Raw genomic sequence first — 17,648 nt, 5'->3', positions numbered from 1 at the left:
CTAGGGTGGTGAAATTCCGTCGCACGGGCGAGAGTGCCAGGTCAGAGGATGACACGGCTTCGGGAGAGCATGAGGTCCAGATTGAAGGGGTCCGCACGGGCCTAGAGGCTGTCGAGCTGGACGATGGGGCAGCTGTGCCCAAGGAGTTTGCCAATCCCACTGACGGTGAGGGGGCTCTGCATTTGGGATGTCAGCCTGGGCCACAGCCAGGGGCTCTGAGGTGCCAGCATTACCTCCCCAGATAGCACTCTCAGAGGTATCTAGGGAAGGGACAGGTAGGAGGGCCCAGAGGGCCCAGAGATGACACTGGGAGTGTGGGCAGGCCTACGTGGCTGACTCCAGCAGATAAGGTTACATCACAATCCCTGCCAGTCTGCTTCATTGCACAACACTCAGCTGAGGACAGCAGCGACGATGATGATGATGGTGATGGTGGTGATGTTAGTGGTGATGGTGATGATAGTGTGATGATGGTGGTGAGGTGACAGTGATGATGATGGTGAGGAGGAGGAGGGGGAGGGGGAGAATGAGGAGGAGGAAGAGGATTCTGATGATGATGGCAATGATGATGGTGGTGATGATGTTGGTGATGATGTTGATGATGATGGTGATGATGATGATGATGATGGTGATGATGGTGATGATGGTGGTGATGATGTTGGTGATGGTGGTGGTGATGATGATGGTGATGATGGTGGTGATGATGGTGGTGATGATGGTGATGATGGTGATGATGGTGATAATGTTGGTGGTGATAGTGATGATAGTGTAACGATGGTGGTGAGGTGACGGTGATGATGATGGTGAGGAGGAGGATGATAATGGTAGGAAGAGGATGATGATGGTGAGGAGGAGGAGGATGATAGTGATGATGGCAAATGATGGTGATGGTGACAACGGTGATGGTGGTGGTGATGAAGAGGATGGTGATGATGGTAGTAATAATGGTGATGATGGTGGTGATGATGGTGATGATGGTGGTAATGATGTTGGTGGTGATGGTGGTGATGGTGATGGTGATGGTGGTGATGATAGTGGTGATGATGTTGGTGATGATGGTGATGATGGTGATGATGTTGATGATGATGGTGATGATGGTGGTGATGATGGTGATGGTGGTGATGATGTTGGTGGTGATGGTGGTGATGGTGATGGTGGTGGTGGTGATGATAGTGGTGATGATGTTGGTGATGGTGGTAATGGTGATGATGGTGACAATGTTGGTGGTGATAGTGATGATAGTGTAATGATGGTGGTGAAGTGACGGTGATGATGATGGTGAAGAGGAGGATGATAATGGTAGGAAGAGGATGATGATGGTGAGGAGGAGGAGGATGATAGTGATGATGGCAAATGATGGTGATGGTGACAACAGTGATGGCGGTGGTGATGAAGAGAATGGTGATGATGGTAGTAGTGATGGTGATGGTGATGATGGTGGTGATGATAGTGATGATGATGATGTGGTGGTGACAGTGATAGTGAGGATTATGGTGTTAGTGATGAAGAGGATGATGATGGTGGTGGTGATGGTGATGATGATGATGGTGGTGCTGGCGGTAATGGTGGCAGTGGTGATGAAGATGATGATGATGATAGTGATTATGGTGATGGTGATAATGGTGATGGTGCTGATGATGTGATGGTGGCGGTGGTGATGAAGAGGATGGTGATGGTGATGATGGTGATGATGATAGTGATGATGGTGGTGGTGGTGATGATAATGATATTAGTGGTGGCAAAGATAATGGTGGTGGTGGTGTTGATGATAGCATAATGATGATGGTGAGATGGTGGTGATGGTGGTTGTGGTGGTGGTGGTGATGGTGATGGTGATGATGCTGATGGTAGTGATGATGAAAGTGGTGATGGTGGTGATGATGGTGGTGGTGATGGTGGTGGTGATGGTGGTGGTGGTGATGATGGTGGTGGCGATGGTGGTGGTGGTGATGATGGTGATGGTGGTGATGGTGGTGGTGGTGGTGGTGGTGGTGAAGATGGTGGTGATGGTGGTAATCATAGTGTAATGATGATGGTGAGCTGGTGGTGATGACAACAATGATGATGGCAATGGTGATGTTGATGGTGGTGGTGGTGATGGTGACCATAGTGACAGGAGCAGTGGACATTGGCTGAGGATTACTCTGGGCCAGGCGCTGTAAGTACCTTGCCCAGGGTCACACACTCCAAAATGAGCAAAGCTGGAATGACAGCCAGGCAATTCTCAGAGCCCACCTTCGTACCCATGATCCTGTGCTCCTCTGAATAGAGCTAGTCAAACAAGAGACACCCGAGGCGATGCTGTGGCACCTGGTCTCCCCTCACACACAATGCTGATGGATGAGAACATCCCATGCATTCCTGGAAGGCCCGAGATTCCCAACATGAGAGAGGGTTCGTGACTCAAACCCAAGGCCTGTTGTTGGCAGATCTAAGGAGGCAATGACCGGGGAGGGGGCAGGCAACGGTCGGGAGCAGTGGCTTTACTCCCAGGCTGATCCGACTCAGCTCCAGGATCTACAGTGTGGCAGTCACATGCCACTGGGCAAGTCCTTGTCCTGCTCTGCAAAACGGAGCTGGGACTGGGTCTGAGCTAATGGGTGAGACGGGGATGAAAGGAGACAGTGAACGTCAAGGTCTTCATGCAGTGCCTGGCCCATGGTGAGCCATGAAACATGCACCATTATTCTGTTATTACTGTTCTTACTACTGACGCTGCTGTAGGACTTACTCTGCTTTCTCCTCTGTATTTTTTTGCTGGAGGAAACTCGATCCTGCTGGTGTGATAGACACCAGCTCACACTTCTGGAGAAAATTGTGATTGATGTAAGAGGCCCATGATCAAAACTCGAAAAACATGACAATCCCAGCAGGGGCTGATGAGATCCTCAGAAGCAGCCCACAGAAGGGCCACCCAGTGTGCTCCTTTAGTATTTTTAGTTTGCAATTAACGTGTTTTGGAAACCACTTTAGATTCACAGAGAAGTTGCAAGTGTAGTTCAGAGAGCTCCCTCAGACCCTTCCTGCAGCTTCCCTTGACATTAACATCTTACCGGGCTACGGTGCATTTGTCAGAATGAAGAAACGAACACTGACGCAATACTATTTACTAAATCCCAGACTTTTTTTTAAGTTTTTAAATTTATTTTTTAAGAGAGAGAGAGAGAGAGAGAGAGAGCATGCTCAGGCTTGCCAGAACAGGGGAGGGACAGAGAGAGAAGGAGAGAGATAATTCTAAGCAGACTCCGCGTTGCCAGTGCAGAGCCCAATGCAGGGCTCGAACTCACGAACCATGGGATCATGACCTGAGACGAAACCATTGAGTCGGATGTCCAACCAACCGAGCCTAAACCCCAGACTTTTGATTCAGGTTTCCCCAGTTTTTCCAGCCGTGCTGTTGCAGGGCTCAGTCCAGCCAACTATGTTGTATTTAGTCTTTCCATATTTTTCAAAAACACTTACGAGCTGATCGATTATATCCTATTTTTTTCTGAGCACACAAATAACATATGCTGCTTTGGAGAGCATTTTCCACATTCTAGAAAGGCACAAAGTTGGAAAGTTACAAAGATGACTGTGAACAGTTTGTGGACACTCAATCTTACTGCTCTTGGAGAGCACACACACACACCTAATTTTATCACAACCACAGCCCTTAAGGGTGCACACCTATCTCCAGTTACCTTTTTCACTTAAGGATATAATGCCGACACCTTTCCACCTGAGTGCAGCGGCATTCTGCTTTCGAAAAGTCTTTCTTTCCTGACTCTGGAAGCAATACGTTGTGGAAAAAAAAAAAAAAGCCTAAAATCTCAGAGGGTTTCTCCCTTCCTCTCTCCAAAGACAACAAGAATGAAACCATAATGTAAAGTTTTGGATGTATTCCATGCATATACACATACCTACATTCAAATGCATGCACATGCACACAGGCATGTGATTCCAAGAAGAGAATCACACTAAACATGTTTTCCCTTTTACTTTGGGTTTTTTTAAGTTTATTTATTTATTTTGAAAGAGAGAGAGAGGGAGAAGGCATGTGCAAGTGGGGGCAGGACAGAGAGAGGGAGAGAGAGAATCCCAAGCAGGCTCCGTGCTGTCAGCACAAAGCCCTACGGGGGGAAGCGGGGGGAGCTTGAGCCCACGAACTGTGAGACCACGACCTGAGCCAAAACCAAGAGTTGGACACTTCACTGCCTGAGCCACCCAGGCGCCCCTGTTTTGCTTTATTTAAAAAAAAATTAACAATATGTTGTGTGCATATGCACATTCTTTTTAGCAGGCAGGTCATATGTCATAATGTCAATATATACAAATGTATATACAGTCATGATCTACATAATAGTTTATTTAACCAGCCCCTGTTGGTAGACATTCTGGGTTTTCCAGTTTTCCCTTTTACAAACCATGCTGCAGTGGGCTTTGTGGCCAGATAGCTCTTCATATTGGCTGGAATGTTTTTCTAGGATGACGTTTCTAGAAGTAGTATGTGCTGCCTTTACTAAGCTTGGCTGTGGACCCTCCCCCTTCCCAGACACCCCCACACGAGGACAACTGCAGGGTGCACTCATTCCTTCGTCCCCTCCCCTTTTCTCCTTTTCCAGATACTTTCATGGTGGAAGACGCGGTAGAAGCCATTGGGTTTGGAAAATTTCAATGGAAGCTGTCGGTGCTCACGGGCTTGGCCTGGGCAAGTATTTGTGGGCGTGGTGACCTCACCTTCAGTCTCCAAGGACCCCCCCCCCCCCCGGGATGCTCAAGTGGGTTCTAGGGGCTGTACAGAAGGACATAGTTGTCTCCACCTGAAGCCTTTGCTTGAATCAATAAAAGTTTGTGTTGCATGACCGTGGTGATCTGAAGATCTGCCCTTGGGGTAGTTTGGGTGTGGTTGGCGATGGCCCTCAAGGTGGCTTTGAAGCTTCTGGCTAAAAAGTGGTTCTCAACCCTTTGGGGCTCGGGGTTGCTATAAGATTACGGTGTCATCTGTGGAGCTCACCCTAGGTAAACACACACAAATAAAAATGTGCTTTCTGCTTCGAGAGGCTCATGGTCCCTTGTTTAAAATCCCCTAATCTTCCTCTAGCACAGCGCAGCTAGACCTTTTTTTTTTTAATGTTTATTTTTGAGGGAGAGACAGAGTGCGATGGGGGAGGGACAGAGAGAGGGGGAGACACAGAAGCCAAAGAAGGCTCCAGGCTCTGAGCTGTCAGCACAGAGCCGGACGTGGGGCTCAAACCCACAAACTGTGAGTTCATGACCTGAGCCGAAGTCAGACGCTTCACCGACCGAGCCACCCAGGTGCCCCTGCAGCTAGACCCTTAACACAGCGGAAATGGATTTTTGTGAATGCTGCATGACCTATTTTTTCAAATGGATCTCTAATTTCCCCACCTCATTCCTCCCTCCTAATTTGAAAAGCCTCCCATATTATCCATCACATTCCCGTGGCTACACGGGGCTGCTTCTGAACTCTCATTTCTGTCTAGTCTCATAAAGGTACCGTGGTGTGTGATCACTGGAGCTTCCTAGTATGTGTTAATTATTAGAAGGTCATACTTGTTAACGGAACTGACAATTCTGCATGAACAATGACCTATAAACCAAAGCCAAGCTAGTCTTTAACTGAGCCAACGAAAAAAGATCATGGTCTGTCTGCCTCTACGAAAAAGTTTTTCTGGGATTTTAGAAGCATAATAACATTGCCCCACTTCGTTTGGGGGGGAGGGGTGCCTCTGTTTCTTCAACACAGAAACGCGCAGAGAGAATGTTACACGCCCCTTTGTCAATTCCCACATGGTAACATTCTCTTTTAACTACCGGAGTTTGCAGTGTGTTTTGGTGCGTGGTAGGGCGCTCAGCAGCCGCCAGGGGAAGAGGGGTTTTCTACGTGCTCTCCTAGGGGTCATGGACTTGGGGAGGGCGCAGCCGCCCCGCCCCCAGCGCCGGGCAGACCCGGGCTGGGCTCACCGTGATTGCTTCCTCCCTGCAGATGGCCGACGCCATGGAAATGATGATCCTGAGTATCCTGGCTCCCCAGCTGCACTGCGAGTGGAGACTCCCCAGCTGGCAGGTTGCGTTGCTGACCTCGGTAGGCACCCCCCTCCCCCCCGCCTCCCACGGGTCTCCTGTGGCCTTCAGGACACCCCCTAGGGTGCTTTGTGGGGTGAAAGGCTCAGGCTGAGCAGGAAAAAAATAAAACCCGGGTTGGGAACCACTGATCCCAGCTTCCCTAACTCCTCTGTGCACCTCAAACATCGGTGGCAGGTTTGTGGCAAATACTGCTCCCCCCAGGAGTCCCAGGACGTGAGGTCCCAGACATTCTGCTCAGTGGCTGGGAAGCTGGAACCCACCGGGGCATAAACCTTTTAAGCCTCCCGGCAAAAAGGAGATGCCGGTTCCTCCCACGACCAGGGACATCTGAACACTGAAAGGACACAGTGCCTGACACATAGTAGGTGTTCCGTAAATGGTAGGGAGCGTTGCTCCCTGGCATGGAGGCTTGAAGGAGAGTGAGGGACAACCCTCCGTATTTGTCAGGGGAGCTCAGCAGCAGCCCTCTACAAGGGAGGGGAAAGGCCAGGCTGGATAAGAGGATAATAATGGCACAAAAGCTAATATTTATTAAGCTCTTGCTGTGCAAAGGGCTTTACATATATTGTATGCAATCCATGCATACTATGTATTGTACTCTTTAATCCTCACAACCCTAGGAGGCAGGTACTATTGTTAGCTGAGGAAAATGAGGCACAGAGAGGTTAAGTCACTCACAAAAGGTCACACAGCCTAGCCACTGGCAAAGTACGGTAATTGCTAGCTAGGAGCACCTCCGAGAATGCTATAACTGTTCTGGAATGGCCTGAGTGCCTTCAGCAACCAGGACTGGTCCGATACCAGCAGTAAAGTTGTACAGCCTTGTGGGAGGAGTTTATGAAACTCCTGTGTTTTGCGGTTTAGTCACCTAGACGTGTGACCTTGAGTGAGGCACTTTCCGGCTCTATTTCATCACCTGCAAAACGGAGGTGATAATGCCTGTTTTCCTGCTAGCAGCAAAATGCGTACACTGCCTAGCACACGGTAGGGGATGAATAATTGAGACTTCTTTCTCACCTTCCTGATTTTCACTGATTCCCCCCTCAAGCATACCCGCGCAGGTCTGTGTGTTTGCAACGGGGAGCCTTTCTCGTCTTTTGTCATTTGGTTCCGCAACAATCACCACTTACCGAGCTCTCATTCTGCGCCCGACTCCGTGCTGAGGGTTTGACACGTTATCTTTTTAACCTTCTCAACCCTGTGAGAGAGGTGCTCTTCTCACTCCCGTTTCGCAGATATGGAAACTAAGGCTCAGAGAGGCGTGGTGACCTGCCCAAGCTCCCACAGCCCATAAGAGGCTCTGCTGGGCCAAGGGCGCTCCCTTGGGGGAGAAAAACTGGGGGAAATGTCGGGGGGGGATGCTTAATTCTTCTGGGGCACAAGGATAGCACATCATTAAGGTAGCATTTCACCCCAAGACAGCAGTCGTCAAACATTTTTTGCTCTTGGTCGTTTAGAAGAGATTTTTCTAAAAACTAGGCGGTCCCGGGACTTTTATAGGTTTTAAAATTGACATTCAGTGTCTTTATTTTCTTTTCCTTTTTACTTCTTTTCAAAGTTATTTATTTCTCCTGAGAGACAGCACACGTTGGGGAGGGGCAGAGAGAGCGGGAGACAGAATCCCAAGCAGGCTCTGAGCTGTCGGCACAGAGCCTGACCTGGGGCTCAAACTCAGGAAGCCAGCCACGAGATCAGAACCTGAGCTGAAACCAAGAGTTGGACGCTCAACCCGACTGAGCCACCCAGGCACCCCTACTTTTTTTTTTTTTTTACTTTTCAAAAAACGTTTTATTAGAGAGTGAGCGCAAGTGGGGGAGGGGCAGGGAGAGAATCCCAAGCAGGCACTGAGCTGTGAACAGAGCTCAGTCTCACAAACCATGAGATCATGACCTCAGCCAAAATCAAGAGTCAGCCCTTAAAGTACTGAGCCACCCACGTGTTCCACCTGTTTTTTGATTTTTGATTTTTTTACTTTTTTTTTTGACATGAAATGTTTTTGAATTGTAGGTTGCAGATGCTATGATTTCTGGTGTATTGGAAATCTAAAACTAAATAAAATTTCAAATCACTTTTTCAAATGTGTCCAATGGAATTGAACTAGTTATCTGATACCCACCACACCATGTTTTAAAATGACATGAATAAGGCCTTCAGAAGCACTTGGAGGGGCGCCTGGGTGGCTCAGTCGGTTGAGCGTCCGACTTCGGCTCAGGTCATGATCTCTGGTCCATGGGTTCGAGCCCTGCATTGGGCTCTGTGCTGACAGCTCAGAGCCTGGAGCCTGCTTCAGATTCTGTGTCTCCCTCTCTCTCTGCCCCTCTCCTTCTCGTGCTCTGTCTCTCTCTCTCTCTTAAGAATAAATAAATGTTAAAAAAAAAGAAGTATTTGGAAATTCTGCCTTGCCTTGTTTGCTTCTCGAGCTGGCATTTCCCTTCCATTTCTCCCTGTTTTCTCGTAGCCGTGTTTTGCTTTGCTCGAAAGCATATCATTTATCACCTGTCGGGATTTTCTGGGACAAAATCTATAAATTTTAAATTATTGTTTTTAATTTTTCTGAGCTCATAAGGTTCTAAGTTTTGAAATTTTTCTCCTGCACTGAGTTACCGTGATAATTTTTAGTAACGTGCAACAGATCAAAACAAGAAGGAATTAATGCTGGTAAATATTATTTAACACAAGTGGTTTTTTTTCTCAGGAATGTACCTCTTTTTTTTTTTTTAATTTTTTTTTTTTCAACGTTTATTTATTTTTGGGACAGAGAGAGACAGAGCATGAACGGGGGAGGGGCAGAGAGAGAGGCAGACACAGAATCGGAAACAGGCTCCAGGCTCTGAGCCATCAGCCCAGAGCCTGACGCGGGGCTCGAACTCCCGGACCGCGAGATCGTGACCTGGCTGAAGTCGGACGCTTAACCGACTGCGCCACCCAGGCGCCCCAGGAATGTACCTCTTAATGAGGGGTACGCAGTATCCCCAATTATGTCACGTATTCTTGGGTGATTACTTTCTGCTAAAATGAGACAGGGCTTGGCAACAGTTTCGTTCCCGTTTTCCATTTTTACTGAATGGATGTAAATATGAAGGGCTTTGTTTGCATATAAAAATTGAGGGGGGGGGCTGAAGGCCTTGTGGAATAATCCATAAACCAATGCCACCTGGTTTTCTCAACAACTTCCGAGCTACATGCTGACGAGCGCACAGCAATCGCTCGTCAAAGATTATTTTTAGGGATCTAATTTGCTGACAGCTTGATTAGGCTCTCTTTCAATTTGGTTAAAAATAATAAAAAGGAATTGGAAACTGAATGACTTGCAAAAGCATTTGTAACTGTGTCATCGGTGTCCCTTTTGAGGTGTCCTGGGGGGTTTAACCTCAGAGCCCTGCGGTGCGAGGGGTACCGCAGAGGCTGGGGCAGCGAGAAGTGGGAAGGGGGTGCTTGAGAAAGGGAGGTGAGGCAGGGAACAGGCGAGCGCCCTAGCCTGTTCTCAGGAAAGAGTGTGTATGGAAGCCGAGGACCTGGAAGATATTTTCTTTAAAGTAGCCAGGGCAGGGGGCGGGGCGCCTGGGTGGCTCCGTCAGTTGAGCATCCTACTGCGGCTCAGGTCATGATCTTGTGGTTTGTGAGTTCGAGCCCTGCATCGGGCTCTGTGCTGACAGCTCAGAGCCCAGAGCCTGCTTCGGATCCTGTGCCTCCCTCTCTCCCTGCCCCTCCCCTGCTCATTCTCTGTCTCTCTCTTTCTCTCTCAAAAATAAATAAATATTTTAGAAAATTAAAAAAATAAATAAATAAAGTAGCCATGGCGGGGTGCCTGGGTGGCTCAGTCGGTTGAGCATCTGACTCTAGGTTTCAGCTGAGGTCACCATCTCACAGTCCGTGGGTTCGAGCCCCACGTTTGGCTCTGCACTGGCAGCTCAGAGTCAGCTTGGGATATTCTCTCCCTCTCTCTGTCTCTCTCTCTGCCCCTTCACTGCTTGCATTGTCTCTCTCTCCAAATAAAGAAATAAAACTTAAAAAAAAATTTTTTTTTCAACGGTTTTTTTTTTTTTTTTTTTTTTTTTTTGGGACAGAGAGAGACAGAGCATGAACGGGGGAGGGGCAGAGAGAGAGGGAGACACAGAATCGGAAACAGGCTCCAGGCTCCGAGCCATCAGCCCAGAGCCCGACGCGGGGCTCGAACTCCCGGACCGCGAGATCGTGACCTGGCTGAAGTCGGACGCTTAACCGACTGCGCCACCCAGGCGCCCCCCAAAAAAATTTTTTTAAGTAAAAGTAGCCGTGTCTGCTCCTCCCTTGGAGTGCCTGCCTCTGCGTAGCCCCTGTTTGCAGCCCGCTGCCCGAGGACATGCCTGAAGGAGTGGCTTTTGGGTCAGACAGCACTGGGCAGTGCCCTCACCTCTTTGGGCCTCAGTTACCTTGTCTGCAAAACGGGGATGATATCGGCACCCACCTTGTAGGCTGCCGCGAACATTAGGTAAGACGTCAGTATAAAGAGGTTAGTGGGCTGTCCCACTCTTGGTGAGGACGAGGCATGAGAGTTCAGGGCTTAGGACCTGGCTCTCCCCTCTCCTCCCTGGGATACTGAGCAGGTTTCTTAACCCTCCGAGCCTCAGGCTCCCCATCTGTAAAATGGGCACGATCATTCAAACCTCATCAGCTCTGTTCAACAATAAACAATGTAACAATGACTTGGTGAAGGTTCCTCTTGCGAATAGCCTACAGATCTCATTCCAACCTCCTGTCTTCTGTTGTTCATATCCTCCAAACCCTTGATATTTTCTTTTTTTTTTAATTTTTTAAAGTTTATTTATTTTGAGAGAGCGAGAGAGAGCGAGCCAGTGGGGGGCGGGGGCGGGGGGGGCAGAGAGAGAGGAGGACACAGGATCCCAAGCAGGCTCTGTGCTGACAGCAGAGATCCTGACATGGGGCTCAAACTCACAAACCGGGAGATCATGACCTGAGCTGAAGTCAGATGCTTAACTGACTGAGCCACCCAGGTGCCCCTACCTTTGATATTTTCTCAGCAACAGGGTGACACATTTCTTTGATGCAGTGAGAGGTTGGTTCGATGCTAGCTAGCTCTACAGCTATACTGCCTGATTCCAGCCTGTCCCGCCTACACCTGGGTGACCCTGGCCAAGGGACCTGCCCTCTCTGAGTCTCGGTTTTCTCCTCTGTAAAATGGGGCCCATGGTATCATCCACCCCACAGGATTGTTGTCAGGCTTAAAGGGTCACATGAGCGCGTAGAATACTGTTCGCACCTTAACAGGCTCTCAGCCGATGTTGGCTCATTAGTATTACTGGGATGTGATGTCACAGGCTCAATCCGTTGTTCCCTTTCTCTGTGATGCTCCGTGTCAGTGCTTAACAGAAGCTGTCTTTCCATCCACAGGTAGTCTTTGTGGGCATGATGTCCAGTTCCACCCTCTGGGGAAACATCTCAGACCAGTACGGCCGGAAAACAGTAAGGCGACCTCTCCTAAGCGCATGTCCTCCGGGTTAATCTCCATGGTGACGCTGACAGGTGGCACGCCAGCGCTCTGCTTAGCGTTTGGGAGGCCCGATTAGCTCTGTTGAAATGCAATGAGAAGACATGGCTCTGAGGCCATCGAAATCCCACATTCCTAGTGGGGCCCGAGCGTGCACGTTTCAGAACGCAGAAGATGCTTTGGGTGCCCTCTCCGGTCCCCTTGGCACCCCCCCCCCCATTCCCTTACACCAGGCTGGGGGCAGGCAAGGGCTGGTAGATGAAGACCTCAACTTTCTTGCCCTCAAGTGACTCATCCGTCAATCCCAGCAGGATTGAGCTCTGGGGCCCACCGTGGGAACCTGCTCATGAAGGTACCCTGAATTGTCTGCCTGCCCCACCCCTCCCGGGATCACCACCCAAATAAACTAGAATTCTTGTGTCAGGGTCTGCTGCTGGGGAGGCCCAGCCTCAGGCACGACATGAAATGGATTTGCAAGCAAGAAGCGAGAAGGGAACTTACAGGTCTGGCATTGCCATGAGCTCTTAACTGTTTTATTTGTTACTTCATGGTCCCCTTTGTATTTTATGCTGCTCGTGTTTTGCAGGGCTTCGCTCGGGTTCTTTGATACCTTCAGTGTGTGCGTGCGAACTTAGGCCTGATGGGAGAAAAGATCTGTGTAGATCCAGGCAGGCTTTACTTGGTTAAGTGCCTTGCTCGGGAAAAGCCGCCCCTGCTGTTGCGCAATCCTGGGTGATCGCACCCCCTGACTGCTTTATCGTCCTCTTCAGCCTGCAGGTTCCTCAGAGGCAGGGTGGTATAGTGGTTACGTGCTTGGGCTCTGGAATCAAGTGGACCTGGGTTTAGTCCCTGGGTTTAGTCCCCTGCCACTCCTGGCTGTGTGACCTCAGGCAAGCGATTGACCTCTCTGAGCATCGATCTCCTCAAACATGGAAAGAAAAAATAGCAGCGTCTACATTGGAGGGTTAATTGAGATCCTGAGTATGAATGGCTTTGTAGAACGCCAGGCACATCAGCGACACAGGACACATGTCAGCTGGCATCGCAGTGATAACGTTTCTGACAAATTCCCAGGTGATGCTGTTGCCACGGCTTATCTGGGGCCCGTACTTTGAGAACTATTGGCTTAGACTAGTTTAGATTCTCTAAACCAGGGGCGCCTGGGTGGCTCAGTCGGTTAAGCGGCCGACTTTGGCTCGGGTCATGATCTCTCGGTCTGTGAGTTCGAGCCCCACGTGGGGCTCTGTGCTGACAGTTCAGAGCCTGGAGCCTGTTTCAGATTCTGTGTCTCCCACTCTCTGACCCTCCCCCGTTCATGCTTTGTCTCTCTGTCTCAAAAATAGATAAATGTTAAAAAAAAAAAAAAAGATTCTCTAAACCAGCGTAGAATTCTGTTAGCAAGAAGGGAGATATGGATGCCGAATAGGTAATAGGCACGGCCCACTGTAACCCGCATGCCATGAGCTGAAAAGAAAACAGTGGCTTGTATGGCAGGCCCTATACCAACCACGATATGTGCTTGGTGCTATTATTGTTCTGATTTTACAGAAGGGGAAACCGAGGCACAGAGCATGGGCAGTTTGCCCAAGGCCACTTAGCTTGTGTGTCACAGGGCCAGGTCTTACTCTTTCTGAGTCTAGACTCTTCCCTTAACTGTGATGCCAGCGGCTTGAATGTGTAGGTGCTCAATCAATAAATGTTGCCTCGATGAGTGAATGAATGAATGAATGAATGAGTGGCTGAACAGTGCAGTCCGGCTGCAGCCCCTCCCACTGTGGCTGGGCCGGAAACATGTGGGCCAGCAGGCACCTGGGAGACGTTGACTAATAAAACCACCAAGAAGTGGCTGGGGCAGGACCAGAGGCAGCCAGGCTGGGAAACCAACAGTGGCCATTGTAGCTCGGGGACTCTTGGTTGGTTTTAGAGACTGGGGAGGTCAGTGGGGATGACCTCTCCGGCCTCCGAAAGAGGACCGAAGCTGGATTACTCTGGTCTCCAGGAAGTAGCTCCCTAAACTCTGCCCCATACACACCCTCCCACCCGCTTCCTTTTTCTGGAGGGTGTAAGTCATTGCTTTAAGGATTTTCTGGCTGGAAGATAGAACAGACCAGAGCTGGGGTGGGGGTGGGGGCGGAGGAAGGGAAAGATAGAGGGAAGGAGGAAGGAAGGGAGGGAGGACGGACAGAAGGAGCACCCCTTAAAATAAAACAGAGCCATTTCTTGGGCAGAATTGCAGCAAAGGAGTTGTAAATGTGTGGCTGAGGCTGCACCTAACATTGGCCCTCACACTTTTCAAATAATCGAAGGAAAAAGCTCTTCTAAAGTCTTCACGTGGCTTCTTCCTGCTCAGACTGGGCACGGGGTGGACGACCTGTCCCACTGTCTCTGGCTAAAGAACAGTTTTTATTTACTTGCCCCTGAGGCCAACAGGCATATGCACAAAAAATGCAGGAACCCATAACAAGGAACTTTCCTCTGCCCCAAATTCTATTACTCAATTGCTGAACCACGAAGCCATGAGGAGTACAAGGGGAAAGAAGTGAAAATACCTGAATCTGGGGCCTGGGTCTGCCCCCGGGGTGACTCAAGTTATCCCGCCCTTCTTGGGGCCTCAGTTTTCTTTATCTATGTCAGAGGAGATTGGATTCAATAATAACTGACAGTGATAGCTACCATTTACGGAATTCCCCAAACTGAAGGGCAAATGGGTTTGTCGTCCCTTGTGTCTGTTCTAATTGCTCAGTAGGGGATGCCAGACGCATGGATTTGAGGAGTCAGAAGGCTCAGTGGGACGGTGCTGTGATCGATTAGTGATGTCTGCCAGGGGCACAGGACAGGAGGAAGGAACAGTGAGTGCAGTATACCCCTTGAGGGAGGTGGCTGTGCCTGCTTTGCTCACTGGGGTGGGCTGGCATTTGGCAGGGCCTTATAGCAACCACTCCTCGTCAGTACTTCGCGAGTGGCTGAACAGGATGGATGAAAATCAAATCTCCTTGTTGCCACTTTCTGCTTCTCTCTCATCCTCTCCAGACCAGCAAGTGACTTTACTGATGAGTGTTCTTTCTTTATGGAAAGTCCACAAAGGTCATTAGCTTGTGATCCCCTGGAAGAGGGTGCTCACTCTGTCATTAATGTCAGTCGTGCCTACAGTGTTCCCAGGAGGTAGCCCTATAGGACGTAGAAGTCTTCATTTTTCTGATTGGTCTCAGAGGAGAAAACTATGGCTTATATTTTAAAGAGATTTGTAGGGGCACCTGGGTGGCTCAGTTGGTTAAGCATTGGACTTCGGCTCAGGTCACGACCTCACAGTTTGTGAGTTCGAGCCCCGCGTCGGGCTCTGTGCTGACAGCTCAGAGCCTGGAGCCTGCTTCGGATTCTGTGTCTCCCTCTCTCTCTGCCCCTCCCCTGCTCATGCTTGCTCTCACGCTCTCTCTCTCTCTCAAAAATAAACATTAAAAAAAAATTTTTTTTTTAATTTTAAAAGATTCATAGGTGGGTTTTCAGTAATGCCATTTACTGAATCTTGTGAGTCCTGAACACATTTTGGCAACTTCTAGAACAGTAGTTCTCAACGGGGGAGGGGGTGGGCAGGTTTTGTCTCCCCCTTCCTCCCAGGGGACCCTCAGCAAGGTCTGGAGACGTTTGTGGCTATCACAAGTCAGGGGAGGGGTGCTCCTGGCATCTAGTGAGTAGAGGTCAGAGATCCTGCTCGATACCCCAAAGTGCACAGGACAGTCCACACCACGACGAATTGCCAAGTCCAGAATGGGAAGGGTGCCAGGGCTGAGAAACCAGGCTCCCAGAGAGAATGCACGTGTCGTGAAGAATTCATTCTTCACCGACTTACTGCATAGCCTGGGACTGCTCCGCCCTAATTTCCTGTTTACCTCCAGTGCTCACTGGGACACGTGAAATGCTAAGGTGACATGCCTGTGAGAGCATGGGCTCTGAGATCTGACTGCTAAGATTCCAATCCCGGCCGGCTCCTCCGCAGACAGGCTGCTGCGTGACCCCGAGCAAGTGACTCAGCCTCCCCGTGCCTCAGTTTCCTCCTCTCTTCATGGGATAAAAATAGCCTCTCTTCCCCAGGGGTGTTCTAGGAGTAAATGGGCCCTTGCACCGAGAGCTCTTGGCACAGAGGAAGCAACTCGTAAACGTCCGGCAGTGTTCCCATCATTTGCCAAGTTCAGGGTGCTGATAAATGGCAGTGCCGGTGTTAAAAATGCCGGTGTGTCTGGCTCCAGAGTCCACATCCTTGGCTGCTGGGAGACATAACTGAGTTATCCCCCGGGATTCAGTTGACCAGTTGGACATTCATCCGTTCCAAAGAGATGAAGCTTGGGTAGAGTGGTCCACGCAAAGCTGGCACGACCGGAGAGGAGAGAAAGCGCCCCCAGACTGCAGGGCCCCCTCCTCCCTGCATGGAATTCTGGCCCAACCGCAGGGAGGACGGATCAGGTTCTAATTATAAAGCCTCTGTAGAACTCCTCCAGAAACCGAGGGTGAGCCGGGCAGCTGGCGAGCTTTAGCAAGCGCCAAGAATCTCCTCCTAGCTCCTTGATCTGCCTCCGCCCAGCTGGGAGGCTTCTGGGAGGGCGTCTGCTCCATGACTTTGCAGGGGAATCACATAAGGGGTTCGGACTCAGTGGGCCACTTTGATTCCTACAGAAGTTTCTACACCCTGCGGGCCTGTGGCAGCCGCAGAAAGGAAGGGCAGCTGCAGGCGTGTGGCCTCGCGGGGATGAAGATACACACCCAGGTCTTGGTCCCATGCTTCACCCCCTCTGTCGAGCGAGGGAGGCGTAGGCAGGTTTTTTCACTTCTCGGAGCCTCAGTTTCCCCATTTTCCCCTTCCGTAAAATAGGGTTGACGAGAGGAGGAGTTCAGAGGATTGCAGGGAGGGTTATGTAAGAAATGTATGTAATGCACTTAGAATGGTGTCTACTAACACACGGTTAGCCCGTGATCCCTGGTAACTATTATCGGCTGTGACTCAAAGAAAACACAGTTTAGAATATGATCAGGTCCCTCTCTGGTTCAAAGTCTACAGATCCAGCCTGGGTGGCTCAGTCGCTTGACCATCCGACTCTTGATTTCGGCTCAGGTCATGATTCCGGGGACGTGGGATCGAGCCCCGTGTCGGGCAGGCTCCACACTCAGAGTGGAGCCCACTTAGGACACTCTCTCTCTCTCTCTTTCTCTGTCTCTCTCTCTCTCCCTCTACCCCCTCCCCGCTGGCGCTCACTCTCTCTCTCTACTAAAATGAAAAAAAAAAAAAAAATCCAAAGGCTGTAGGTCCATGCCCTCTATGTCATTTATAGGTAAAGGGGGGAAGGAGGGTGACAGGCAGGCAACAGGCCTCTCATCCCCATATTTTGAGGACCCCCAGGCCCCTTTGCCCCGTGACTGTTTTCCCCTTCCTTGTACATGACTGGAGAACACCACCGGGGGCCGAGTAGACGGTCTTCCGAGGCTGAGCAGTGCTCATGACAATGACATCAGCGTGCTCCTTTTGGCGGTTGCAGACCCAGAACCCGAGTGGCAGTAAGACCCTAAGCCTTGGAGCAGCAGCTTGAAGCCTTTGCAGGCTGCAGGTTGTAAACCCGTGAGCCATGAACCGAGTATGGCCTACCCAGGTGTTTCATTTAACCGTACGATAGGGGCCAGGATGTGGAATCGATTGCCTCTGTTTCAAAAATGTATTTTGCATAAAAATAAGGAGTTGCTTTGGTTTGTTTGTTTGCTTTTTGGTTTTGGTGGGTTTTTTTTTTTTTTTTTTTTTTTTTTTTTTTGCTAATTGGGCGATCTGGCAGCCCAGGGTCCACATTTCGTGATGGCAACTTTGGGCTAGAGCTGAGTAGAGGCCGACAAGACAGGTCAAGGTCTCTTGCGTTCACTCGGACCCACCTGACCTTGCTGCATGATATTGTCACATATGTTCTTGGTCAGAGGCAATGGGAACCGCCAAAGGCCCAGGAGGAGGGGAGGGGCTCATTGAAAGTACATCCTGGCATTCGGGGTTGGAAACCCTGACTCCAGTTTTGACTCTGCTGACCTTGGACAAATCTCT

At 49.9% G+C, this 17,648-nt stretch overlaps 1 protein-coding gene across 1 annotated transcript in view; it reads left to right on the top strand.

The window, feature by feature from the left end:
• LOC122470340 (SV2 related protein) overlaps positions 1-17,648 on the top strand; it is a 77,760-nt gene that overhangs the window by 19,082 nt on the left and 41,030 nt on the right. Inside the window, exons 2-5 of the mRNA XM_043557825.1 lie at positions 5-165; positions 4,605-4,690; positions 5,990-6,088; positions 11,482-11,553. Coding sequence (XP_043413760.1) covers positions 5-165; positions 4,605-4,690; positions 5,990-6,088; positions 11,482-11,553 — 418 coding nt within the window. The remainder of the gene's footprint in view (positions 1-4; positions 166-4,604; positions 4,691-5,989; positions 6,089-11,481; positions 11,554-17,648) is intronic.

The sequence above is a fragment of the Prionailurus bengalensis genome, chromosome D3 (assembly GCF_016509475.1).
Source record: "Prionailurus bengalensis isolate Pbe53 chromosome D3, Fcat_Pben_1.1_paternal_pri, whole genome shotgun sequence".
NCBI lineage: Eukaryota > Metazoa > Chordata > Mammalia > Carnivora > Felidae > Prionailurus > Prionailurus bengalensis.
This window is presented reverse-complemented; position numbering and strand designations above follow the sequence as displayed.